We start from the raw sequence: 27941 nt of genomic DNA on the forward strand, positions 1-27941 counted from the left end.
AGTAATGTACCCACAAAAATTAAAAAATAGATACATAAGAATAAACATTTCAAAACAAAGCCTAAGTAATTACTCTGAAAATGTTGAACTTGGATTGAGGTGTAGAGGGAAACCCAAAGAAACAAAAGGCACAGTGGAGGCAGAAATGATTCAGAGGTTTGTTCCTGGAGGTGGGGTGGAAGTAGACTCTGTTGCAAAAAAACAAAAAAAAAAATTAAGAGAAGTAAAAGAAAAAGAGTACTATTGGTTAGAAAAGAAACACTCCAGGGCCACTAAAGGGTCATGATTTCTTCCCCTATTTCCCTGCATTTCTCCTCTGTGCTCACTGCCACTCACAGCTCAGCCTGGGCTGCACAGCGCGGTGTCAGGTGCGTCTCTGCTGACCTGAGTCTGCCTGCAGCATGGACCTGCATCTTCCCTGAAGCATCTCCAGGGCCGGAGAGACGACTGCCATGGTAAGGACCCCGCGACGCTGAGCCGATGGATGGGCTGAAGGAGGGAGGGAGACCCCATGGGGAGGCTCTGAGAGGGAAGAGGAGCCCACGGTCGTCCTCGCCTGAAAGGGGCTGACTGAGGAAGTCACCGGGTCTATTTGCTGCTGTGTCCCGGCCCTCAGTGAGATAAAGATAAATCAGGCAGACAGTGGCCCGGGGACGGGGAGACCCCATATCTCTCTGAAATGTCTGCAGAGAGCCTGATGCCCACCCCCACCTCAGCCCTGGGGAAATGAGAGCCAGGCTCCAGGCGAGGGCGGTTCCCCTTCCTGTGGGCTGAGGATGAGACAACCCTATGACAAGAAGGACCCAGCCTCTGAGCGGCCACACCCTGTGTATGTCTCTGTCCTGCCAGGCACCATGGTATCATCCATCTGCACAGCTGCAGCCAGTGGGAGGAGACGCTGTGACCCCTGCCCTCGTGGCTCTGCTCTGCCTCGGTGAGATTGGAAGCAGGGAAGGGGCACCCTAGTCTGGGAGGGACCCCACTCCATAACCAGGGCCTTGTCTATCAGGAAACTCCAGGGTGTTAGCAGGTTCCCAGGGCGGGGAGGGTCTGCTCAGGCTTCAGGGGCAAATCCCTCACAGGGAATTCTCTTCCAGGGCTGAGTCTGGGCCCCAGGACCTGTGTGCAGGCAGGTGAGTCTGTCCCCAGCTGTCCTAGGTCCCTCCTCCTCAGTGGGGACAAAAGGCCACCCATGGGCAGCTGGGAGAGGAGACAGCAGTTCTGGGTGACTGATGGCGACATCTGAAGGGTCCTGGGACTGGGAGCTGGGATCTGAGGGCTGAGGGACGTCTTGGGATGCAGCCTCTGATTTCCTTCCAGGGCCCCTCCCCAAACCCACCCTCTGGGCTGAGCCTGGCTCTGTGATCATCCGGGGGAACCCCGTGACCATCTGGTGTCAGGGGACCCTGGAGGCCCAGGAGTACCGTCTGCATAAAGAGGGAAGCCCAGCGCCCTGGAACACACAGAACCCACTGGAGCCCAGGAACAAGGCCAGATTCTCCATCCCATCCATGACAGAGCACCATGCAGGGAGATTTCGCTGTTACTATCTCAGCCCTGAAGGCTGGTCAGAGCCCAGCGACCCCCTGGAGCTGGTGGTGACAGGTGAGAGGACACTCAGGGGTCCCAGCCGCAGGCTCTGTCCTCAGGAAGGGGGTCGGCTCTCAGGGGCGTCTCCCTCTCACAGCCCAGCCCTGGGGATGATGTGGGAGGTGGGAGCCCATTAAACACGGTGCCTCCTTCTCTCCTAGGATTCTACAACAAACCCACGCTCTCAGTCCTGCCCAGCCCTGTGGTGGCCTCAGGAGGGAACGTGACCCTCCTGTGTGGCTCACAGCTAAGATTCGACAGGTTCATTCTGACTGAGGAAGGAGACCACAATCTCTCCTGGACCTCGAACTCACAGCTGTCTCTTAGTGGGCAGTTCCAGGCCCTGTTCCCTGTGGGCCCCGTGACCCCCAGCCACAGGTGGATGCTCAGATGCTATGGCTCTCGCAGGCATATCCTACAAGTGTGGTCAGAACCCAGTGACCTCCTGGAGATTCCGGTCTCAGGTGAGGAAGCCACAGCCTTCTCTAGTACAATTTAGGGGAGCCAGACAGGTTGTGGAGAGTCTTACCTGCAGGGCAGCCCCCGCTAAGAAAGAAAAAAAGGGGAAGGAGAACACAGAAATCCTAGGGATACAAGTTCAGAGTGAGAAAAACAGAGCAAAGGCCGGGCGCGGTGGCTCACACCTGTAATCCCAGCACTTTGGAAGGCTGAGGCGGGTGGATCACCTGATGTCAGGAGTTCAAGAACAGCCTGACCAACACAGTGAAACCCCATCTCTACTAAAAATATAAAAATAGCTGGGTGTGGTGGTACACACCTGTAATCCCAGCTATTTGGGAGGCTGAGGCAGGAGAATCGCTTGAATCTGGGAGAGGCAGGAGGTTGCAGTCAGCCAAGATTGTACTGCACCCAACCTGGTGACAGAGCCGGTGAGATCCCATCTCAAAAAAAAAAAAAAAAAAAAAAGGCCGGGCGCCGTGGCTCACATCACTGTAATCCTGCAGCACTTCGGAGGCTGAGGTGGGCGGATCAACAGATCAGGAGATTGAGACCATCCTGGCTAACACGGTGAAACCCCGTCTCTACTAAGAACACAAGACCAGCTAAGGCGGAGGGCGTGGGCCTGTAGTCCCAGTGAGCTACTCAGGAGGCCGGAGGCAGGAATGGCAGGAACCCAGGAGGCAGAAGTTGCAGGGAGCTGAGATCGTGCCACTGTACCCAGCCCGGACTCCATCTCTAAAAAAAAAAAAAGAGGAAAAGAAAAAGAAAAACAGAGCAAAGAAGACTCCAGACGGAGGTTTACAGAAGGAACCAGCCCCTGCACTCCCGGTTCCTTTCCCCTGCAGGTGTGTCTAGAAAGCCCTTCCTCCTGACCCCACAGGGCCCTGTTGTGGTCCCTGGAGAGAACCTGACCCTCCAGTGTCACTCTGATGTTGGCTATGACAGGTTCACTATGCACGGAGGACAGACATGACCTCCTCCAGCACCCTGGCCAGCAGCCCCGGGCTGGGCTCTCCCAGGATGACTTCCCCCTGGGCTTGGAAGTGACCCCCAAAACCCCCTCATTTCTGACCTTCTGGGGCATCTGAGATGTGGCTCATCCCAGACCTAGAAAAGCAGCTCCTATCAGTCACCCTAAAACCTGGTCTGCTCTTGCCAATAGCGACACCTCGTAAGGGTTAGAAAGCCAAGAGGGGCAGCTGCAGGTACATGTAATCGTATCCATCCGTCCTGGGGTCTGAGATTCGTGAGATGAAGCCACAAAATTATGAGAAAGAAAGATTTACAAAAAACCCCACTGTTTAGAATCTCCCCTCTCTCACACATCACACAAAGTGTTTCAGATTTTCTACTAAAAACCATGCAGCTCTACAAGACTCCCAGGCCCCTACCCTATCCTGCAGGATGAGCGATGAGTAGAGGAAGGAGAACAGACCTGGTGAGCAGGATTTGGGGTCCAGGCCTGACCTGGAACATGGGGAAGATGCTGGGGCTGATGGAGGAGGAAGAGAGGCAGGCAAGTTGGAGAGAGGACAGATGGACACTCCCTTGGCAGCTCTCACTTCTTGTTTCCATGAGATCCTGAAGATGGAGCCCCTCACCCACACCTGCAGGGTCCCTGGGCCCACTCAGGACAGGGGAGGACGCTGCTCCGGCCTCGGTGGGATCTGACTGTGATGAGGGTGGAACCCACCCCAGACCTGCTCCTTTAAAGAGAAGCACCCCAGCTGTGGGTGCCACTCTCATGGCCCCTCCTGTCTTCAAGCGGAGGCCTCTTTGCTCAGGGCACCCCTGAGACTAAGGAGGGGCCGTGCACCTGCTCCCAGCAGTAAGTTAGGAACTTATTCACGGCACATCTTGTCTGCTGTTCATTGCTACTCTGCATTTGCTGGGCATGCTTGTCTATTTTCTCTCTCTTCTTCTGAATCTTTTAAAACAATATTTGAGTATTTAAATTTGTCTCTTTAAGATATGTGGATTTATGATTTAAAAACCAGTAATTCCACTCCCATTGTCGTGGGGTGTAATTCAATATTTACATTTGCTTTATAAAATTAGTTGCTAACGACAAGTATTTCTATTATTAATATATAAAATTGAAGTTTATGAATGAAGTTAATAAGTGTTTTGAAGTTCTGTTCATAAGAATGTGTACATTTAGTCTAAAGAATTCTTCAACTACTTTAATTATTTTTAAGTGAAATATTTGATTCATTTATATTTCTTTTTTTTTTTTTTTTTGAGATGGAGTCTTGCTCTGTCACCCAGGCTGGAGTGCAGTGGTGCAGTCTCAGCTCATTGCAAGCTCTGCTTCCTGGGTTCACCCCATTCTCCTGCCTCAGCCTCCCAAGTAGCTGGGACTACAGGTGCCCGCCACCATGCCTGGCTAGTATTTTCAGTAGAGACAGGGTTTCACCGTGTTAGCCAGGATGGTCTCGATCTCCTGACCTCGTGATCCACCCGCCTCAGTCTCCCAAAGTGCTGGGATTACAGGCGTGAGCCACCATGCCCAGCCTGATTAATTTATATTTCTAAGTAAGATATACACATGAGAAAGCTTTTAGTTTGAGTATATTCATTTAATTTCATATTAGCTTGCTATGACATTTTTCCCTTTCCATTATCTTTCAACTGATCTCCCCAAATTTACTGATAAAATTTATATTAACTATAAGAAAATTGAAAATTTATTTTTTATTTCTAAACTGCATATCAATTTTTGTCACTTCAAGTATTAATATGCATGTAATTGCATCTTAAATAAGTATCTAAAGTTTAACATATATACATACTTATGTATGGTTATATAAGTTACATCTGAATATAAGTGTAGGTATATCTGCATATATTTTTTATATGTATATCTACATGCTTAATGTATTTCACATCACGGGCTTTTACACATTTGTTATTGGTCTTCTCACTTAGATTTGCACTTTATAAAATCAGAAATTGTTTTTTGTTTGTTTGTTTGAGACGGAATCTTGCCCTGTCGCCCAAGCTGGAGTGCAGTGGCACGACCTGGGCTCACTGCAACCTCTGCCTCCCAGTTTCAAGCGATTCTCCTGTTTCAGACGCCCGAGTAGCTGGGATTATAAGCATGTACCACCACGCCCAACTAATTTTTTGTATCTTTAGTAGAGACAGGGTTTCACCACATTGGTCAGGCTGGTCTCGAACTCCTGACCTCGTGATCTGCCCTCCTCCCAAAGTGCTGGAATTACAGGCATGAGCCACCGTGCCTAGCCCTAAAAGCAGAAATTGTTTTATGGCCTCTGATAACGTCATATATACACACACACACACACACACACATACACACACACATACACACACACACATTTATATACATACATATATATATGACTGACTACATGAATAATCAGCTAACTAGAGACTTATTGTACGATGAAACACCAGGTGAGGTGGTTGAGGTGGCGTGAAGGGGAGGCAGCTGTTTGTGTTTCTGACATTCAGGAGCCCCTGAGGACCCACCCCTCATGCACGGAGCGTGAGTCCTCAGCTGGTGGATCCGTGAAACTCTCATCTCCGGGGGAATTGGCTCATGTGCTCCCGTGTCCCAGGCTGCACCGACAGCACCCAGGGCTCAGTGACCTCTGTACTGGGGACCACTTTCCTTGCAGATTCTGGTCTTTCACGGTGCAGGAAAACTCTTTCCCAAATGACTCAGGAGCAAAAACAAAGGAAAGGTGAAATAATTCAGTGAGGAGACTGGAGGGAACCCTGCTCCAGCAGCGGGAGGGCTTATCGAGGAACTCCATAGAAGTCATGTCGAGAGGCATAGGGAACTAGGAGAATGCAGAGCCCAGGGGAGAGGCTGGGCTGAGATCTCTTCAAGAACTTCTTCTTCCCCTTCCCCTGTTTTGATTTTCAGGAGCAGCTGATAACCTCAGTCCGTCACAAAACAAGTCTGACTCTGGGACTGGTGAGTGAGGAGATGCTCTCAGTTATGGAACTGGCACAGAGGGTCAGGTCCTGTTAAGATGATGTGGGTGCCCTGGGGGTCATCTAGGGGTCCTGGGTGATACTGATCTGCCCTGACCTCTGTGACCTCTTTGTCCACCATCCCCAGCCTCACACCCCCAGGATTACACTGTGGAGAATCTCATCCGCATGGGTGTGGCCGGCTTGATCCTGGTGGTCCTCGGGATTGATATTTCAGGATTGGCACAGCCAGAGAAGCCCCCAGGATGCAGCTGGGAGGTGAACAGAAGAGAGGACAATGCACCATTGGGTGCTGGAGCCTTCCTCGTGAAGAGATCTGAAAGTCCCAGGAGAACGAAGATAATCGAGGCCCAGCATTCAACTGTCTGCTGGCAATTTCTTTTTGGTTCAAGTGAGATCGGAGTCTCGAGGTCGCATGTTATCTGACTGTCTGCTGGCACTTTTGTCTGCTTGTTTTGACGGAGTCTGAGGCCTTGTGCTTTATCTGACTGTCTGCTGGCAATTTTTGTTCATGAGCTTTTTGAGACGAGTCCTCGAGGCCCGCGCTATCTGACTGTCTGCTGGCAATTTTTGTCTCGCTTTGTTTTTTGAGACGGAGTCCCTTTGAGGCCTGTGCTATCTGACTGGTCTGCTGGCAATTTCTTTTGTTCGCTTTGTTTCTTAGTCTCGAGGGTTTATGCTATCTGACTGTTCATAATTTTTATCTGCTTTTTTTTTTTTTTTGAGATCGGTCTCGAGGCCTGAAGATCTGACTGTCTTGCTGGCAATTTCCCTTTGTTCGCTTTGATCTGGAGTCCTCGAGGCCTATGCTACCTGGACTGTCTGCTGGCACTTTGTTCGCTTATGACGGAGTCCTGAGGGCCTATAAGCATTCGACTGTCTGCTGGCACTTTTGTTCGCTTTGTTTCTTTGAGATCGGAGTCTCGAGGGCTCCAGGCGCATCTGACTGTCTGCTGGTAATTTCTTTTTGTCTGCTTTAGATTCGAGTCTGAGGTCGGCGGCGAACCTGACTGTCTGCTGGCAATTTTGTTCGCTTTTGAGACGGAGTCTCGAGGTCGGTTATCTGACTGTCTTCGCTGGTAATTTATGACGGATCTCGAGGTCAGGCGACTGGACTGTCTCGCTTTGGCAATTTCTTTTATTCAAGCGAGATTTGATCTGAGCACGGACTGTCTGCTGGTAATTTCTTTATTCATGAGCTGACGAGTCTGTGAGGTCGGCGATCTGATCTCGTCTTGCTGGCACTTTTTGTTCATTGTTTCTTTGAGACGGAGTCTCGGAGGCCTATGCTATCTGACTGTCTGCTGGCAATTTCTTTTTGTTTGTTTGTTTTTCTTTTTTTTTTTTTTTTTGACGGAGTCTCGCTCTGTTGCCAGGCTGGAATGCAGTGGTACAATCTGGGCTCACTGCAACCTCTGCCTCTCGGGTTCAAGTGATTCTCCTGCCTCAGCCTCTGGCAATTTCTGGAGGGAGGAATGGATGTTTGAGTGCAGGGACACTGGTCTGGGGTGATCTGTAGAGGACCATAAAAATATGATACCTTTCCTTTCTATTAATGTTGACTTCCCTTGGTTGGATTCCCTTCTCTTCCCAGCCCGAGACATGAGGCTACATCCCACATGGCAGCGTTGGGTCCACATCTCCGCACGCCTGTGTACTGTGGTCCATGGCATGTCAGACAGTCCTCTTCATTTCTCATTACCACACTCCCTGTGTGCTTTACTGAGCCTCCATCTCTTCAGTTCAGAGTTCCACACCTGACCCAGTAACTAAATCCATGGGAGAAGGTCAGATCCCCACCAGGAAAAGATAAATCCAGAAGGGCATCCTAGCCTCCTGTCTGTAGCCTTCAAGCCTCTTCACTCTTTTTTTTTTTTTTTTGAGACGGAGCCTCGCTCTGTCACCCAGGCTGGAGTGAGGTGGTGCCAATTCAGCTCACTGCAAGCTCCGCCTCCCGGGTTCAAGTGATTCTCCTGCCTCAGCCTCCCAAGTAGCTGGGACTACAGGCCCCCGCCACCACGCCTGGCTAATTTTTCTATTTTTAGTAGTGACAGGGTTTCACCATGTTGGCCAGGATGGTCTCGATCTCCTGACCTTGTGATCCGCCCACCTCGGCCTCCCAAAGTGCTGGGATTACAGGCTTGAGCCACTGCGCCCGGCCCGACAAACTTCTTTACTCAGCCCACTGATTCAATTCTTACCCAGAAATGCCCTCAAAGACACACCCAGAATAGTGTTTAACCAAATACCTGGGCACCCTGTGAATCAATCAAGTTGACATAAAAGTATCCATCACACCAATAGATCTTCACACCCTAGTACCTTCCTGACACACGGTCATTGCTCAATACATTGCACTGTCAGGCAGATGGCAGGAAGGAAGATATTTTTCATTCGTGGAAACTCAGGAAAAGGAAGTTACTTGGCCCATGTTACACAGCCTGGATGAAATGCAGAGTTAACGCTGCAGTTGCAGTTGAGTTGGCTTCTCTCCTGCCTTCTCCAGCTGCATGTTCTGGGACAAGGTCGCTCCTTGGGTGTGGGTTTGGCATGAGGTGGAGGCAGGCTGGTCAGGCAGAATGTGGGGAGTCAGGTGAGACTCAGATCTTGTCTGAAAGATCCCTGGAGCCTGCTGTCTCTTCTGCCTCATCCTTCAGAGGAGGCTGTTCCCCTTCCTAAGACGCCCTTTATGAGGAACCCATGCCCTGTGACACAGCGCTTAGGGCTTGTGACACCTGTGTGTCCATCTGCCCTGCTGGGCTTTGTGGTCTTTATAATTTGTACCTTTGAGGGCCAATGGAAGGTAGTACCAGATCTTGACCCTCACTGCCCTTCTCTGTCTCTGGGAGCTTTGGGGAGAGAGGAGGAATGGAGTTGAGGTAGAAAGACCAGCAAGTACTTGTTTTCTGGTCACCCTGCCAACCAAAACAGGATCTGATCCAGACATGATGAAATGAAGAAACCAAGCAGGAACCAGCAAAAGGTGACAAAAGAGATCCCTAGCTGTCCTCATGGCTCACTGGCATAAGACATTCCCACCAGTACCATGACAGTTTACAAATGCCATGGCAAAGACCCAAAAGTTACCACCTCTTTTCATTGCAATGACTCAGAAGCTACTGCCCATTTCCTAGAAAGTTCTAAATAACTCTCCCCTCAATCTGCATTGACTTGCTCCTTAATTTGCATATAATATAAGGTAGGTTTACGTGAGTATAAATACAGTTGCCAAGAGCTCAAATGTTGTAGAATTTGGGCGCACTGACTGTGAGTGAGCCCTTCTCTGCAAGGATCAGCCTTATTCAAAAAAAGATTCCTGTTTCACACTATTGGTTTACCTGTGAATCCTGGGTGAAGCCAAGCACCCTCCCAGGTTAAGCCCCGATTTGGGGACTCACCTTTCCTGCAACAGAGTTCCCTTCCCACTTCCAGCTGATGGCCCCTTGGGAGACCCCAGAGGCTCAGGGGCTTGAGTCCTTGAGGAAGGAGAGAATGTGCTCAGCTCCGTCTGTGATGCCAGCTCTCAGGGGCCCAGAACGGGCCTGGAGCAGCTTCTATGTGTGGGTCAGGATGAGCTCTCTTAGGGGTCCCTCCTCCAGAGCTGTGTTAAGATCCATGGGACCAGCACAAGCAGGTGCATCCTCCCCAGACTTCCTGGTTCAACCCAATGGAGCCATGAGAGTAGTTTTGCAGGGGGCCTGGGTGCACAGAGAACCTGGTGTTATGAGGACTAGGCTGGGTAGTGACTTGGAGTGACAGCCGGGGAAATTGAGGGAGTAGAGCGCCCCCTAGGAACTTCAGCTCCAATTCCTTCCCAGAAACCCTCCACAGATCCTCCACCTGGGCTGACCCAGGTTCCTTGATCATCACGGAGCTTCCTACAACCATCTGTTGTCAGAGGCCTCTGCAGGCTGGCACCTGCCATCTATATAAAGTGAGGGTCTCTCCATTCTCAGATACACAGGCCCTGCAGGACTTCATCAACAAGGCGCCTCTCTGCATAGCTTACAAGAGCTCACACACTGCAGGGTGGTGCACCTGTGTGTATCACAGCTGGAATGTCTGGTAAAAATGAAGTCACCCCCTGCCCCCGGCAGTGACAGGTAGGAGGGAGGATCCGGGTCACCTCTCCACCATGGCCCCTCCTCGTAAGCAGAGGGAATCACCCCAGCACCTGGACCCATTCAGATGAAGTAAATTTACTGAGGCTTCAGAGGAAGGTCTTCAGGACTCAGATCTTAGTTATAGATTAAAATAAGTTAGCCACTTATGGCTGGGCGTGGTGGCTCAGGCCTGTAATCCCAGCACTTTGGGAGGCTGAGGTGGGCGGATCACAAGGTCAGGAGATCGAGACCATCCTGGCTAACACGGTGAAACACCATCTCAACTAAAAATACAAAAAAATAGCCAGGTGTGGTCGCGGGCGCCTGTAGTCCCAGCTACTCGGGAGGCTGAGGCAGGAGAATGGCGTGAACCCAGGAGGCGGAGCTTGCAGTGAGCCGAGATCGCGCCACTGCAACGCATAGACATATAACTTAGAAGGTATATAAGCTCTGGAAAACTGTGATTTTGTGTTGGTCTGGCGATATTTTCCCAGCCTTCTCCCTGTACCTGGTTACCTGGCTGCTGATACCCATGTGCTGTCTATAGGGATCTGGGACTGTCCTTTGAAGAGGTGTGTGCTCACTGTCTGTGAAGGCTCATGTGAGCCATCTTGGGCGTACATGCAGATTCCTGGGGGACACATTAGCCACTTGTGAGGGCCACAGGTTCATGCCTGGGTCTCTTGATGGGCCCCACAAGTCAGTTATTAGGCTCTGCAGCAGTTTTTGAGATCTCTGTGTTGGTTACTGTGATGTCTTTCGTCTTTCCCTGGTGCTAGCTCCTTTGGAATGGCTAGACTATTTGGCCGTACCAATTTCCTGAGTGATCTGGGTGGGTGCAGGTGGACTGGGCTTCTTGGGCAATTTTCCCTGAGGCTGGGAGGCTGTGTGCTCACTCTGCTCCCACTTACCCCTCTGGTAGGAATTGCAGGCTGTGGGAGCTTGCTTGGCACGGAGCTGTGCCACCTTGGAGGAGGGGTAATGCAGAAACATGGTAACGTTTCTTCCTACACTCTTCAAGAATCATTTCTCCTTTTTTTTTTTTTCCCCTTAATCTTGTTCTGAAAATGCTGCCCTGGACTTCTGAATTCTCACAGAAATATTTCTGTTCATGAACGGGGGTCAAAATAGATGCTCTTAGAGGGTCTGAGGGCAAGGCTTGTCTATTCCACCATGTTAATAATACCACTCCTTCTGCCTTGGAATTTAATTGTAGGTTTCTTGTAAAAATTAAAGATTTTGAAAACAATATGGATTTGAAAGCATAACACAGGTTTTTGACTTTGTTTGTTTGTTTGTTTGTTTTTAGACGGAGTTTCACTCTTGTTGCCCAGGCTGGAGTAGAGATGGGATTTCTCCATGTTGGTCAGGTTGGTCTCAAACTCCCGACTTCAGATGATCCACCCACCTCAGCCTCCCAAAGTGCTGGGATTACAGGCATGAGCCACTGCACCCTGCTTATTTTTTTTATTTTCTTAATGTCAGAACTGAGACACAGTAACTCATTTGCTTGTGTCTTGCATTCTCCATTTTGCAATTCTGCCCCTATGGCTGTATCTTCAACTGGATCCACCCATTTTTATATTTAGCATTGACCTGCAACCTCAGGGTTGGGGCAGCCATTGGTCTTTATTGCCTATACACGCAATACACAGATTACCCAAGTATGTCCACTCTTTGACATTATTAGGTGGAAAATTCTACAGAGAAAAGAATGTTTCCTGTGAAGTACTTCTTAGAGAAAAGAGAGCACTTGGGTCTTGCCTCCATTTGCAACTTTGCAATGTAGTGATTTGGTTCTTTACCATATCCCAAATGTGAAGTGTTGTATGTTGTATTTTGTTTATAGCGGTATTAAACACATAGAGTTTGTATCTATTCATTTTTTATCCATTACAAATATTATTTGATGCTATAAATGTCCCACACTTTGCCAATAAGAATCCTCCATTGGGAACCCTTTTTCTTCTGGTCACATGAGTCTGAGGGTACTTGGTGACTCCTTTGCTCTTTTGAACAATAAGGGGTTCTGAGTTCATCTCCTATAGTTTCTGTCCTAAGGTAGCTTCAACCATTTCTCCGGGAAAAAAAATGTTAAAATCCTGACAACATATATTTATCAATGTTAAATATTTTTGGGCCGAGAGCGGTGGCTCCCGCCTATATTCCGAGCACTTTGGAAGGCCGAGGAGAGTGGATCATGAGGTCAAGAGATCAGGACCACCCTGGCCAACATGGTGAAACTCCGTCCCTACTAAAAATACAAAAATTAGCTGCATGAGATGAAATATGTAAAGAAAAAGATGAGCATAAGAATAGGAACAATAGACACTGTGGACTACTAGAGGGTGTAGGAGGGTTAGAAAACTACTTCTTGGGTACTATGCTCACTAACTGGGTGATGTGATCTGTACTCCAAATCTCAGCATCAAGCAATATTCCCATGTAAGAAATTTGTACGTGTATCCCCTGTATCTGAAATAAAAGTTGGCAGGAAGGAAGGAAGGTAGGAAGGAAGGAGAGAGAGAGAGAGAGAGAAAGAAAGAAAGAAAGGGAAAGAAGGAAGGAAGGGGAGAAAGAAAAAGAAAGAAAGAAAAAAAGAAAGAAAGAGAGAAAGAACAAAAGAGAAAGAAAGAAAGAGAAAGAAAGGAAGGAAGGGAAAGAAAGAAAGGAAGGAAGGGAAAGAAGGAAGGGGAGAGAGGAAAAGAGAGAAGTAACGCAAGAGGAAGAAAAAGAAAGAAAGAAGGAAGGAAGGAAGGAAAGGAGGGAGGGAGGGAGGGAGGGAGGAAGGAGAGGTCCAGCTGAAGTGGAGAGGGGAGTGGACCCTAGTCCTTGTCCCTGTCCATGGTGCTGATTCCTAGGGATGGCAACGATGTCCCAGGCACCTGTGGAATCAGGTCCGTAATCGGAAGAGCAGACTAAAAGGTCCTTCTTATTCTGAAGGGCAAGTGGGTGGGTAAGCTCTTATTCTGAAGGGCAAGTGGATGGGTAATTCACAGAGAGTGATAGCTTGAAGTGGAGATGGCTCAGCCACTCTAAGATAGATGCCTTTAGCAAACTCTATCTAAATCTGGGATGGTACTCTTCCATCCATCAAAGGCAGAATGCCATCCTTATTTCCAAAAGGTCTCTCAGTTCTAAACTTCTGTACCAGTAACTTCCTGGGAAAGAACGTGTCAGGATTAACTTTTTCTGTAATCTCTGTCTACTCTGGACATATTTTGTCTCCACCAGTAACTGTTTTCATTGTGTGGAGGTAGGAATAAAAGCAGGATAGCAGTTTTTTTAATTAGATTTCCATAATCATCAGGTTGTCACCCTGGCAGGGGAAACCACAACACTGAGTGCTTGAAAGATAATCTGTCCTGGGTTTGAAACTTCCTGTACAATGCGCGATCTTGGCTCACCGCAACCTCTACCTTCCGGGCTCAAGCGATTCTCCTGCCTAAGCCTCTCGAGTAGCTGGGATTACAGGCGTGCACCACCATTTCTGGCTAATTTTGTATTTTTAGTAGAGATGGGGTTTCACCATGTTGGTCAGGCTGGTCTCGAACTCCTGACCTCAAGTGATCCACCCACCTCGACCTCAGGAAGTGCTGGGATTACAGGTGTGAGCCACTGCGCCCGGCCACGTATCTCCTTATTCTAGTTCTTCTCAGAGAGAATTCTGCGTATGTATATTTCTCTCCATCCAATGACTTGAGATTCATGGTTTTATTGTAGATAGGTTTTTTCTCATTTTGTTTCTTTATTGACTTTTACTTAACAATTTATTGCACATCTGTAAATACAGATCTATGTTACTTCACAGCACTTATTAAATTTCCTCATAATTAAATAACTGTTATCCACACTAGAAAACTTTCTGCATATTGGTTCACAAAATACTTCAATCAGCTGATCTTATATTGAATAATAATATTTTTCTGGATCTTCATATAATGACCACCTTCTCAATGTTTGGTTCTTACCGAACCTGTCACATCCGCAAAGACATTTTCCATGACAAAGTGGGTTAAGTGATTCTTGCTCACCTATATTCTCTAATAGTCCTTGTATTAGGTTAACACACATTTGAGATCTCTAGGTAGCTTACTTTTTTGTCCATGTAGCCGTCTGCACATGTTTTTTTTTTTTTTTTCTAATTTATCTCCTTTAAAAATTTTTGCTTTTTTCTCATGAGTTTATACATTGAATTAACAACGGGAGATTTTGTTCACTGTAGTATTTCTTCCTCCTGAAAAAGAGGCTTGGATGCGGCCTGGCATGGTGGCTCACACCTGTAATCCCAGTACTTTGGGAGGCCAAGGTGGACAGATCATCTGAGGTCAGGAGTTCGGGACCAGCCTGACCAACATGGAGAAACCCTGTCTCTATTAAAAATACAAAATTAGACAGGCATAGTTGCACATGTCTGTAATCCCAGCTACTCAGGAGACTGAGGGAGGAGAATCGCTTGAATCTGGGAGGCAGAGGTTGCGGTGAGCCAAGATCTCACCATTGCACTCCAGCCTGGGCAACAAGAGCAAAACTCTGCCTCAAAAAAAAAAAAAAAGATTTGGATGCTATAGTCATTCATTGCAAAACAGGACAGATGGGTGGACCCAATCATTAAAAATGAGTCAGTGATTATTACTTTTAGTAGTAGTAGTATTAAGCTGCATGGACCACAGAGATAATTGGATGAGGCAGAACAATAGAAAAGGCAGTGACAGCCTTTGGCTCTGTTGTATGCTGGGCTCTGGTACAACCTAGAGTCACACACACATGAATTCTGTATGGACAGGTGAAGAGTTACGAGAGGTATCTACCTTAAGGGGTTAAGCATGGGTTTAGCTAATTTGGGAAGAAATTTGAGATGAGGAAGGAGCATAGTTAAGCACTGCTGTGTCTTTGAAATCCTTTTTTCTGTCACTGAGTTGTGGTTGCAAAACTAAACTCTTACTATCCCCCAAACCGAGAGGTTGGTGGTGACCTCAATGAGGCCCAAGAACTGGAACAAATTTGAGGAAGGAAATCATACAGTGCTCCGTCTGAGGTGGAAGTTGAGGTTAGCAAGGACTGTTACACAATTCTCCCATGAGAAGGCAAGAGAGGTCCAGGTGTGCGGCCCCAGCACTTTGGGAGGCCAAGGTGGGTGGATCACCTGAGGTCAGGAGTTCGAGACCAGCCTGACCAACAAGGTGAAGCCGTCTCTACTAAAATTAGGCTGGGCATGGTGGCACGTGCCTGTGGTCCCAGCTACTCTGGGAGGCCGGAGATACAGGGAGAATTGCTTGACCTTGGGAGGTGTGAGGTTGCAGTGAGCCAAGATTGTGCCACTGCACTCCAGCCTGGGCGGGATGGCAGAGCAAGACTCCATCCCAAAAAGAAGAAGAAGAATAAATAAATAAATAAGAAATGATAAAATGAGCAATGATAAATGAGAATGAGAAGGAAGGAAGGAAGGAAGGGAAGGAAGGAAGGAAGGGAAGGGAAGGGAAGAAGGAGGAGGGAGGAGGAGGAGGAGAGGGAGGGAGGGAGGGGGATGGGAGGGAGTGGATAGGGAGGGAGGGGGAGGAGGGAGGGAGGGGGAGGGAGGAAGGGGAGGGAGGGAGGGAGGAGGAGGACGGAAAGAAGAGAAGAAAGAAAGAAAAAGAAAGAAGAAATGAAATGGTAGATTCTATGGATAATGGGCTGAGAAAGACGCGGAGCTCAAACTACATGCTGACTAATATATGATTCCACAAACCCTTCTGACTGGAGGGTCACTGATATTTTGGGTCTCCTGGAATCAGTATCAGCTCAGAATCAGTGTCCAGTAGCACCCAAGATGTCTGGTAACTGTGTTTTTCTCTAGTGCACAGTTGCCCCCTGACAAAAGGTCATAGGTCTCCTTCAGGAAGGCTGGGAGGACAATGTGTAAATGGCAATGCAGAGGCGTGGCTCTCTCTACTGGCACTAAGGGTTCTGGGCCTATAAACGGGCTCCATTCCAGGAATTGATTAAGGGACTGCTGTGTATGCTTTTATGAATCAGGTTAAACTTTTGCTTACTTTACCCAGCCATTTTCTGATGACACAGATAAAAATTAAGTAAGTTTCTTATCTATTTCACTTATGGGAACACCATGACAAACTAGCAAGCACCACATGGTTGCATAAGTCACATGATTTCAATTGCTGCTTTGAGTCTGCTTTGCATTACTGTGGTCACACCAATCTCGCCTTTGTTCGTGGAGTTTCGCCGCATGGCCCCTGCCACTCTGGGATCCAATGACTCTAATTACATTTATGTTTCTCAATTCAGCAGCAGCAGCTCACGCCTGAAGTTTGAACCTAAAAAGAAAAACCATCACAGAGCTCTTCCACAATTCTGGGTCTTCATTTATTTCTCACAAGATTGTTGAAAGATACATTTTCGGCTGGGCACGGTGGCTCACGCCTTCCAGAGGCCGAGGCTGGTGGGATCACTTTGAGTGCCCGTGAGCCGGTGACCAGCTCGGCCACGGGTGAGATCCTGTCTCTACCAAAAATACAAAAATTAGCTGGGTGTGGTGGCGCACGCCTGTAATTCCAGCTACTCGGGAGACTGAGGCAGGAGAATCGCTTGAACCCGGGAGATGGAGGTTGCAGTGAGCTGAGATCACACCACCGCGCCTCCAGCCTGGCACAGAGTGAGACTGGCCTCAAAAAAAAAAAAAAAAAAAAAGAAAAAGAAAAAGTAAAAAAAAAAAGAAGCATACATCTTCTAGACTCTTTCCACTTAGACAGAGTGATTTTGAAATGACAACCCCTCTCTAAATACTTCAACTTCCTAAACATTTGAATCCGTTTCTATATAGTAAATAAACCAAGGCAGGTCTGGCATTTTGAGTCTAATCACTTTGTGCCACCTTTGGTGGAAACCTCCACCTTAATGACCTCGTGAGGGTCCTGGGCACCTGTGGCGACCCACCTCTGACCTCCGTTATTTAATGTGGATCCATCTACACTTGGGGACTTCCATGCCTCATAACATCTACACTTGGGGGCTTCCATGCCTCATAACATCTACACTTGGGGGCTTCCATGCCTCATGACACTGATGTTCTGCGTATTTCAGAAATGCTGCCTGTAGATTTCTCCATTAGGGATCTCAGATGTGAGATCTCGAGTGAACACATCAATCATCCAACGCTCTGATCCTATCATATCCCAAACACCTCATGTCCTCACCTGGTCTGGAAATGAAGCACCAAGGAGCCTCTCCCATGTCCCAGGAACCACTGACCCCACAACCACGGTGACGAGTGGGATTTGCGACAACAAGCTGCAAAGGAAGAAACTGAGGCTCAGAGATGGTTCATTACCGCCCGAGGTCACGTAGGCAGTGGATGATAACCGGTCATTGAATAAATGTCAGCTCCCTCCCCAACTCCCCAAATCAAAGCTCAAACATAAGTCATTGTTCCCCAAAACGTTGAACAGGGATTGAGGTGCAGAGGGACAGCCAAGGACGAAAGGGGCACCGAGGAGGCCGGAAAGACTCAGAGGTTTGTTCCCAGGGAGGTCAGGGGTGGACGTTGTAGAAAACAAAAAGGGGGGAAGTTAACAAAAGGGGGGGATTACTATTGATTAGAAAGAAAATCTATAGTCCAGGGCCACAAAGAGGGTCACAACTTCCCCTCTTTATTCCCTGCATTTCTTCTCTGTGCTTACTGCCACACGCAGCTCAGCCTGAGCTGCACAGCGCGGTGTCAGGTGCGTTTCTGCTGACCTGGGTCTGCCTGCAGCATGGACCTGCATCTTCCCTGAAGTATCTCCAGGGCTGGAGAGACGACTGCCATGGTAAGAACCCCGCGACGCTGAGCTGCTGGACGGGCTGAAGGAGGGAGGGAGATCCCATGGGGAGGCTCTGAGAGGGAAGAGGAGCCCACGGTCGCCCCCGCCTGAAAGGGGCTGACTCAAGAAGGCACCAGTTCTTTCTCCTGCTACATCCCAGGTCTCAGCGAGATGAAGGCAAGCCAGACAGACGGTGGCTGGGGGTCAGGAAAGACCCCATTTCTGTCTGAAATGTCTACAAAGGGGTTGGGCCTGCCCCTACCTCAGACCTAAAGGAATGACAGCCAGGTTCCTGGGGAGGGCAGTTCCACTTCCTGTGTGGCTGCAGATGACAAAACCCCATAAGAAGGACCCAGCCTCCGAGTGGCCACACCCTGTGTCTCTGTCCTGCCAGCACCGAGGGCTCATCCATCTGCAGAGCAGGGCAGTGGGAGGAGACGCCATGACCCCCATCCTCACGGTCCTGATCTGTCTCGGTGAGATTTGAAGAGGGAGGGGAGATTCTAACCTAGGAGGGGCCTCACCCCACAGCCAAACTCTAGTGCATAAGGAGACCCCAGGGGCTCACAAAGATCCCAGGGAGGGGAGGACCTGCTCAGGCCTCAGGGGCAAATCTCTCACCGGGAACTCTCTTCCAGGGCTGAGTCTGGGCTGGAGGACCTGTGTGCAGGCAGGTGAGTTTGTCCCCAGCTGTCCCAGGTCCCTTCTCCTCACTGGGGACAAGGGGCCACCCCCGTGCAGCTGGGGACAGGGAATAGCAGATCTGGGCTGACTGATGGGGGCATCTGGAGGGTCCTGGACTGGGAGCTGGAATCTGTTGGGTTGGGTAGGAAATGACTTAGAATCTGAACTCTGATTTCCTTCCAGGCACCCTCCCCAAACCCACCCTCTGGGCTGAGCCAGACTCTGTGATCACCCAGGGGAGTCCCGTGACCCTCAGGTGTCAGGGGACCCTGGAGACCCAGGAGTACCGTCTATATAGAGAAGAAAAAACAGCACCCTGGATTACACGGATCCCACAGGAGCTTGTGAAGAAGGGCCAGTTCCCCATCCCATCCACCACCTGGGAGCACGCAGGGCGGTATCGCTGTATCTATGGTAGCCACACGGCAGGCTGGTCAGAGCGCAGTGACCCCCTGGAGCTGGTGGTGACAGGTGAGAGGACACTCAGGGGTCCCAGCCCCAGGCTCTGTCCTCAGGAAGGGGGTCGGCTCTCAGGGGTGTCTCCCTCTCACAGCCCAGCCCTGGGGATGATGTTGGGAGGTGGGAGCCCATTTAACACGGTGCCTCCTTCTCTCCTAGGAGCCTACAGAAAACCCACCCTCTCAGCCCTGCCCAGCCCTGTGGTGGCCTCAGGAGGGAACGTGACCCTCCAGTGTGACTCACGGGTGGCATTTGACGGCTTCATTCTGTGTAAGGAAGGAGAAGATGAACACCCACAATGCCTGATCTCCCAGCCCCGTACCCGTGGGTCATCCCGGGCTGTCTTCTCCGTGGGCCCCGTGAGCCCGAGTCGCAGGTGGTCGTACCGGTGCTATAGTTATGACTCACGCTCTCCCTATGTGTGGTCTTTACCCAGTGATCTCCTGGAGCTCCTGGTCCCAGGTGAGAAATTCACAGCATTGTCTGGAGTTCCCTGAGTCTCCGGGCAGGTGGGGAGGAGCCGCGTCTCAGGGCAGCGCCAGGTGGGATGATGTTGGGATGAGAGGGCTCAGGGCTCCTGGGGCCAGAGACACAGGAAGATCAGCAGTGGTGAGGCCCAGGGGGAGAGGGAGGGTTTGTGGGGAAGCCTGAGGGTCGCTCCTGGAAACCGTGACCACCTTTTCCCAGGTGTTTCTAAGAAGCCGTCACTGTCAGTGCAGCCGGGTCCTGTCGTGGCCCCTGGGGAGAAGCTGACCCTCCAGTGTGGCTCTGATGCCGGCTACAACAGATTCGCTCTGTACAAGGAGTGGGGACGTGACTTCCTCCAGCGCCCTGGCCGGCAGCCCCAGGCTGGGCTCTCCCAGGCCAACTTCCCCCTGGGCCCTGTGAGCCGCTCCTACGGGGGCCAGTACAGATGCTCCGGTGCACACAACCTCTCCTCCGAGTGGTCGGCCCCCAGTGACCCCCTGGACATCCTGATCTCAGGTGAGGAACCCAGCGGGTTCAGTCAGGGACCCACGCTCTGCACAGGCCCTGCTGGGGGAGCCAAGATGGTGATGGCTGGGATGAGGTGTGGGGGTCCCAAGGGAGACAGAGACAGACAGAGACAGGCGATGGGCAGAGAGGGGGAGACTCAGATAAAACAGACAGAGAGACTAAGGGTTCCAGAGAGAGGCCTGGGAGGTGTCAGCTGAGAACAAGGTGGGGCAGCTCCTCATCCATCCTTCTCTCCAGGACAGATTCGTGCCAGACCCTTCCTCTCAGTGCAGCCGGGCTCCACGGTGGCCTCAGGAGAGAACGTGACCCTGCTGTGTCAGTCACAGGGATGGATGCACACTTTCCTTCTGACCAAGGAGGGAGCAGCTGATCCCCCTCTGCGTCTAAAATCAAAGCGCCGGTCTCATAAGTACCAGGCTGAATTTCCCATGAGTCCTGTGACCTCAGCCCACGCGGGGACCTACAGGTGCTACGGCTCACTCAGCTCCAACCCCTACCTGCTGACTCACCCCAGTGACCCCCTGGAGCTCGTGGTCTCAGGTGAGGGCCCTGATCCTGTCCTCTCTGAGCTCAAAGGCTCAGCTCAGGCCCTGCCTCCAGGGGAGCTCTGGGACAATAATGAAAGAGGGGAGTGAAGGGGGAGGGTCCGCAGGGGAGGGCCCAGCCCATGAGAGGGTGGAAATAGACGGGACCTCCCACCCCTGGCTCCCATCCCTGAAGTCTCAGTAGGGTAAAGAGCAGGGAGGGCTGGGAGGAGATGGGGGTGAACCTCAGAGATGAGATTAGACTGAGGGTGGAAGACGGAGGCCCCACCCGCTCCCCTCCTGATGTCTCCACCTCAGATTCAGAGCCTCTGGGGGTCCCAACCTCTAAGTCCTGACTCATGGGTGACAAAGAAACAGCCATTCCCAGCTCAAGAGAAGTTTCTAGACTCATCTCAATGCTACCTCCAATATTCAGGGTCTGATTCAGGGCAGCAGAGGGCAGGGTGGACGGTAAGGGTGTGGTCCGCGTGGCTTCCTGGTGCTCCAGGATGGGGCAGGTGCTCCCTCCGTGGTGGTCAGAGGGGAGGGAGGTGTCTGAGGTTCGGCATTGATGAGTGGAGCAGCGGGGACTTTCCCTTCCTCAAGGAAGAGACCCAGGAGCCAATACCTCATGGGGGAGCCAGGGCCAGGGGCGATCACAGGCAGGTGCTTGCTCTAGGAGTCAGGTGGGAGGAGCCTGGGGAGGTGGGGCTGGGTCTGTGATGGCTCAGCCTCTCCTTGGGAGGTGGAACTTCTGAAAAAGCTGGTTCTCCCTCGCACCCTGGACTCCCCATCTGAATAACGGGGAACTGCACTCTGGATGTGACCACCCCAAAGCCCCTTCATTTCTGACCTTCTGGGGCATCTGGGATGTGGCTCCTCCTAGACCTGCTCCCATCTCCAGCCTTCTCTGGCCTTGTCCTAATTCTCCCAATAACGGAGGCTTGTAAGGGTTAAAAAGCCAACGGAGATGGGGGCAGGTGCATGCAGTTTTACTCATCCCCCCTGGAATCTCAGCTTAGTAAGACAAAGCCACACTATTTTGAAACAAGAAAGGTTTACAAAGCCCCACTGTTTTAGAATCTCCCCTCTCTCATGTAAAAAACAAAATCCCTCCAATTTGATACCGAAAGCCACTCCTGTCACAGCTCTGCATGACCCCAGGCCCCTACCCTGTCCTACAGGATGTGTGATGAGTAGAGGAAGGAGCACAGGCTGGGTCAGGAGGATTTGGGGTCCAGGCCTGACTTGGACACGGGGAAGATACTGAGCTGATGGAGGAGGAAGAGAGGCAGGCGAGATGGAGAGAGGACAGACAGATGCTCCCTTGGCCGTTCTCACTTCTTATTTCCAAGGGCCCCTGAGGATGGAGCCCCTCACCCACACCTGCGGGGTCCCTGGGCCGTCTTAGGACGGGAGAGGAGGCTGCTCGGGCCTCAGTGGGATCTGACTGTGATGACGCTGGAGTCTGCCCCAGACCCGCTCCTTTAGAGAGAAGCACCCCAGCTGTGGGTGCCCCTCACACAGCCCCTCCTGTGCTCACCTGGAGGCCTCTGTGCTCGGGGCACCCCTGAGACTAAGGAGGGGCCGTGCACCTGCTCCCTGGATGAGTTAGGCAATTATTCACAGTGCATCTTGTGTGTAACTCATTTCTACTTTGCGTTTTCTATACGCACTTGCCCATTGTTACTCTCTTCTTTTCTAAACCTTTTAAAGCAATACTTGAATATGTAAATGTATAATTTTTATTTCAGCTATGTGAACCTATTATTTAAAAATTATCATACTTCTTTCATTGGGCTGTGATTTGATTTATATATTCAATGTAGACATCCGTTTTTCATTAACCTCATGTCTTCCTCCCCTACATATTAAAAACTGAGGTTTCCTTAATGAGCTTCAGAAGTGTTTGGATGTTTCAAAGCACAGTGGCCCGAGGGAAACTGACCGGGGGGCTCCGTGTGGCTCGTGAAACCCGCGGGAGGTCAGCGGGGGCTGCAGTGCAGCTCAGCCCTGGGCCTGGGTGGGTCCATGTCCAATCTTGTCCAATCACTGCATGATTCTAACATCTAAATAAACCTCTTTTATAGGAAAAGGAGGTGCTTTAAATTTGATAATTTAAATTTAAATTAGAAGAGGGCAATGTGGTAGTGAGTTACTATGAAATACAATGAATATACCCAAACCAGTAGCTTTCTCATGGGTACTTACCTCTTGTTTAAAAAATATGAAAGAATCAAATACTTCACTTATAAATTGTCAAAGGTGTTGAATAATTCTTTAAATTAAAATGGACATAATTTTTTAAATGTCTACCCAAGACCCCCACCTCTCCTTGACAGGGAAGTTATGTAAGTTGTATATAACCTTAGGCAGAATTTGTTATATAAGTTACATCTGAATGTCTCTTCTCCTCTGTTTTGATTCTCAGGAGCAGCTGAGACCTTCAGCCCACCACAAACCAAGTCCGACTCCAAGGCCGGCGAGTGAGGAGACGCTCGTGGTGAAGACGCTGGGCGCAGAGGGTCAGGTCCTGTCAAGGGGAGCTGGGTGTCCTGGGCGGACATTTGAAGAATTATATTCATTCCAACTTAAAGAATTATTCAACACCTTTAACAATTTATAAGTGAAGTACTTTATTCTTTCATATTTTAAAAATAAAAGGTAATTATCCATGAGAAAGCTGAGTTTGAGTATATTCATTGTGTTTCATGCTAACTCACTACCAAATAACCCCATTCTCACTGCTTTTCTAGGGATCTCCTCTAATTTCCTGATAAAATTTATACAAACCATGAGACAACGGAAATTTTACTTCTTTACTTCTATATTGCTTGCCAATATTTCTCACTTCAAATACCAATATGTATGTAATACATCTTAAATAAATATCTAAAGCTTTATATCTATACATATTTTATGTGTGGTTATATAAGTTACATTTGAGTATGTGTGTAGGCATATCCAAGTTCATCTGATATATATTCATCCATATTCTTAATATATTTGATGGCCGGGCACAGTGACTCACACCTGTAATCCCAGCACTTTGGGAGGCCAAGGCGGGCAGATGACCTGAGGTCAGGAGTTTGATACCAGCCTGGTAAAAGCTTGTCTCTACTAAAAATGCAAAACAAAAAAAATAGCTGGGCATGGTGGCACACCCCTGTAGTGCCAGCTACTCAGGAAGCTGAACCATGAGAATCACCTCATGAACCCAGGCGGCAGAGGTTGCAATGAGCAAAGAGAGCGCCACTGCACTCCAGCCTGTGCGACTGAGTGAGATTCCATCCCAATAAAAATAAAAATAGGCCTGGTGCGGTGGCTCACACCTATAATCCCAGCACTTTGGGAGGCTGAGGCAGAAGGATCATGAGGTCAAGAGTTCGAGGCCAGCCTGGCCAACACGGTGAAACCCCATCTCTACTAAAGATACAAAAAATTAGCTGGGGGTGGTGGCAAGCACCTGTCATCCCAGCTACTTGGGACGCTGGGGGCAGGAGAATTGCTTGAACCTGGGAGGCGGAGGTTGCAGTGAGCTGAGATCATGCCACTGCACTCCAGCCTGGGAAACAGAGCGAGACTCCATCTCAATAAATAAGTAAATAAATAAATAAAAAGATATTTTGTGTGGTGGGCGTTTACATGTTTGTTACTGGTCTAGATTCACCTAGATTCGCACTTTGTAAAAGCAGAAATACTAATTTATGAACCTCTAATAGCACCACTATTTAGCAGACAGATGTTTGTGAGTGGGGATGGAGAGGAAGGTATCACATCATTCTAGGTTTTCCTGACTATATGAAGAATTAGTTAGTTAGATTAATTGGACATTGAAAACCCAGGTGAAGTGGCTAAGGGCATGAAGGGAAGGCAGCCCCAGACTTTCACCCCTTTCTGCTTCTGACATTGAGGCGCCCCTGAGGACCAACCCCTCATGCACGGAGCCTGGGTCCTCAGCTGGTGGATCCGTGAAACTCTCATCTCCGGGGGAATTGGCTCATGTGCTCCTGTGTCCCAGGCTGCACTGACAGCACACAGGGCTCAGTGATTTCTGTACTGGGGACACTTTCCTTGCAGATCCTGAGCCCTTGAGGTACAGGAAAACTCTCTCCCAAATGACTCAAGAGCAACGTTTGGATTTGTAGAACACAGGAAAGCTGAAATAGTTCCATGAGGAGACTGGAGGGAACCCTACTACAGAGGAAGGGTTTACTGAGGAACTCACTAGAACTCATGTCAGAAGACAGGGGAAGATAAGAATGCAGAGCCTAGGAGAGAGGCTGGCTCAGGGTACTTCTCCTTTGTTTTGATTCTCAGGAGCAGCTGAGACCCTCAGCCCATCACAAAACAATTCAGACCCCAAGACTGGTGAGTGAGGAGATGCTTTCAGTTATGGGGCTGGCACAGAGGGTCAGGTCCTGTGAAGGGGAGGTGGGTGCCCTGGGTGGACATCCAGAGGTACTGGGCGTTGCTGATCTGCCCTGACCTCTGCGGCCTCTTTGTCCACCATCCCCCACCTCATTCCCCCAGGATTACACAGTGGAGAATCTCATCTGCATGCGCATGGCTGGCTTAATCCTGGTGGTCCTCGGGATTCTGTTATTTGAGGCTCAGCACAGCCAGAGAAGCCCCTAAAATGCAGCCGGGAGGTGAACAGCAGAAAGGACAATGCAACCCTCAGAGTGGGAGCCTTGGGAATAGATCTGGTGATCCCAGGAGGTTCTGGGAGACAATTTAGGGCCAATGCTATCTGGACTGTCTGCCGATCATTTCCAGAAGGAGGAATTGGATTGCAGAGACATTTTCCAGGGTGATCCATGGAGGACCATTAACATGTGATACCTTTCCTCTCTATTAATGTTGACTTCCCTTGGTTGGATCCCCTTCTTTTCCCACCCCCAGACATGAGGCTACATCCCACACGGCAGCGTTGGGTCCACAGCTCTGCACACCTGCGTGCTCTGGTCCATGGCATGTAACACAGTCTTCTTTATTCCTCATTGCCACACTCCCTGGTGTGCTTTACTGAGCCTCTATCTCTTCAGTTCAGAGTTCCAAACACGCTTCAGTAACTAAATCAATGGGGAAGTATCGGATTTCCACCGGGAAAAGATAAATCCACCCTGATGCCCTGACACCCTCTCTGAACCCTGTGAGCCCTTCCCTCCTTCTCAGATGCTACCTGTTTAGCTTCTCCTCAGATCATTGTGTCACCATCACTGCCATCCTGTTCCACACATTGTCATCACCCTACACCCAGTCAGCAGCCACTCCCCATTCCTTCTTCCCTCCAGCACCTGCTAACCATGAGTGTGCTTTCTGTCTCTATGGGTTTGCCTATTCTTGCTGAAAACATTTCAATCTGCCTATGATCTGTGAGCCCCTCACTCCGAGACTCCCTGCCTTTCCAGGCAGAACCAAAGTACACCATGTCAAAAGCAATGATAGGAGTTTGCAGTGCGTTGGTGATCCACGAAAGGAAAATCACAGAAGTGGGATAGAAATCCAGCTGCAGGCAAGACCTCAGGTCAATGAATCTTGTCAAGCAGTTGAACTGTTTCTTTCTACTCACCTAGGACAGTCAGACAGAAGTATGCAAAATGACTGGGCTGATTCTTTTCTGAATTGTCCCAAAACAGCAAGAGGACTTGAGTCCTAGCACTAAAGAGTTCAACATGTCTAGGTCAAAGACCACTGTTGTGTTTGAAGGATGTAAAACCCTGCTGCATAGAATAGAATGTTTGGAGGGAGGAATGTGAGAAACATGAGGGACCGAATATTCCCCATCTACCCTCTAGAATAAAGAAATCTTATCATTCGCCACCTACCCTCTACAGTAAAGAAATCTTATCATTCACCATCAACCCTCTAGAGTAAAGAAACCTTGTTATTCACCATCTACCTTCTAGAGTAAAGAAATCTTACCGTTCGCCACCTGCCCTCTAGAGTAAACAAATCTTACCATTCGCCACCTACCCTCTAGAAGAAAACTTATCATTCGCCATCTACCCTCTAGAATGAACAAATGTTATCATTCACCATCTACCCTCTAGAATAAAGAAATATTATCATTCACCATCTACCCTCTAGAATAAAGAAATCTTATCATTCACCATCTACCCTCTAGAATAAAGAAATCTCATCATTCACCATCTACCCTCTAGAGTAAATAAATGTTATCATTTGCCATCTACCTTCTAGAGTAAAGAAATCTTATCATTCACCATCTACCCTCTAGAATAAAGAAATCTGATTAAGGACATTTTCAAAGTTATGTTCATATCCATAACAATATGAATGGTTACAATATTAGGTTTTATCTATACAGCATCTTCCAAGTTCCAGTTTGGTTGTGCCAGGCCAAACATTTGAGCCAGATTTCGGCAAGATCGAGCAGGAGACTCTAGTGTCTGTCGCTGATGACCTTCCCGCCATACCAGGCTGCCAGCCTTTTTCACGGACCCCTGCGTGTGCCTCCTGACTCTCAGGTACGAATCCTGTGAACACACTGACCTCCGCCTTCTACATGACTGATCAGCACTATGAAATCTGCACAAAGATGAATAAGAAATATACTGTCCCCACATTCCTTAAAATAAAACTGGGTCCTCACCCAAGGGCTTTTGCTGGATTATACTAGTAAAAGGCAGGTCTTACAACACACATTCCACAGACTCACATCTCAGAGAAGATTCCTTCCACAGGCTCAGGGCCCTGAACACACTGCTCTACTCCCAGGGCTCGGAGATACTCTGTATGTGGGTCTTCCCCCCATCCAGGAGCCCTAATTCCTTCTTCCTCAGTTTTTCATACAGTAATTTTTCCCAGGACTGCCGTCTACTTTCCTCTGCCAGAAATTCCTCGCTGGTTCCACGGCAATCTCCTCAGGGCTTCCATTTCATAAAATGGAAACGGAACTCTTCATATACCACAAAAAGGAAAATAATCATCCAAACACTATAAAATACAAACATCCATCTAGCAACATATTTCTTAGTACATCGTGAATTCAAATATATATCATACAAAGTGACTGAGGATTTTATTAATTTTGAGCAATAGTGAGGTTTTCTCATAGTATCTTTTGATTGTTGACTGCAAATCGAATAACAATTGTGTCTGGGAATATAATGTGTAAGACAGCCATGTAGAAAGAGTTTTTTTCCTTTTTTGTCTACTAAATACTTAATATTTTATGTGCAATGCCTGCCTTAAATATGGGCATTTCCTCCTTTGAGATATGTGTTCATAAATGTACACACATATATACACTCACACACGCATGTATATACTGTACAGTAGCATCTACACCTACGGTGTATACACACATAGTGTGTTTTTATGTGATATGT

The 27941-nt window shown here is 49.0% G+C and overlaps 2 protein-coding genes and 1 long non-coding RNA gene across 9 annotated transcripts; 2 read left to right on the forward strand and 1 right to left on the reverse strand.

The window, feature by feature from the left end:
- Positions 1–302: 302 nt before the first annotated feature.
- Positions 303–26976, forward strand: LOC101002234 (leukocyte immunoglobulin-like receptor subfamily A member 3). 7 transcript variants are annotated; one of them, XM_031660258.1, is made up of 10 exons: positions 16927–17634; positions 17813–17929; positions 18084–18399; positions 18562–18597; positions 18791–19078; positions 19226–19528; positions 19754–20050; positions 20300–20602; positions 24907–24957; positions 26918–26976. In XM_031660258.1, exons 3-10 carry the CDS (start codon positions 18201–18203, stop codon positions 26959–26961), a joined length of 1521 nt encoding a protein of 506 aa, XP_031516118.1. In that variant the 5' UTR covers positions 16927–17634; positions 17813–17929; positions 18084–18200; the 3' UTR covers positions 26962–26976. The 7 variants fall into 7 exon arrangements, 6 of the variants coding, with proteins under 6 accessions (XP_031516123.1, XP_031516121.1, XP_031516118.1 ...); XM_031660262.1 differs by having other exon boundaries at positions 18318–18399; XM_031660263.1 differs by lacking the exons at positions 16927–17634; positions 17813–17929 and adding an exon at positions 303–455 and having other exon boundaries at positions 18318–18399.
- LILRA5 (leukocyte immunoglobulin like receptor A5) lies at positions 342–6324 on the forward strand. The gene is given in 8 exon segments (XM_009195292.3): positions 342–455; positions 850–934; positions 1098–1133; positions 1321–1605; positions 1752–2054; positions 5948–5998; positions 6146–6221; positions 6223–6324. Coding segments are annotated over 8 exon segments (897 nt in total). The 5' UTR covers positions 342–452; the 3' UTR covers positions 6281–6324.
- On the reverse strand, positions 16312–17424 carry LOC116271730. The gene is made up of 2 exons (XR_004180456.1): positions 17318–17424; positions 16312–16438 (listed from the first exon to the last, which is right to left on the reverse strand). It is a non-coding gene; the product is annotated as an uncharacterized LOC116271730 (long non-coding RNA).
- Positions 26977–27941: the final 965 nt, after the last annotated feature.

The sequence above is a fragment of the Papio anubis genome, chromosome 20 (genome assembly GCF_008728515.1).
Source record: "Papio anubis isolate 15944 chromosome 20, Panubis1.0, whole genome shotgun sequence".
NCBI lineage: Eukaryota > Metazoa > Chordata > Mammalia > Primates > Cercopithecidae > Papio > Papio anubis.

Coding starts and splice junctions, on each gene's coding strand:
- LOC101002234 (XM_031660258.1), top strand. CDS start 18,201: ATGACAGCCAGGTTCCTGGGGAGGGCAGTTCCACTTCCTGTGTGGCTG. Junction 18,598..18,790: donor GAGGACCTGTGTGCAGGCAG/GTGAGTTTGTCC, acceptor ATTTCCTTCCAG/GCACCCTCCCCAAACCCACC. Junction 19,079..19,225: donor CCTGGAGCTGGTGGTGACAG/GTGAGAGGACAC, acceptor CTTCTCTCCTAG/GAGCCTACAGAAAACCCACC.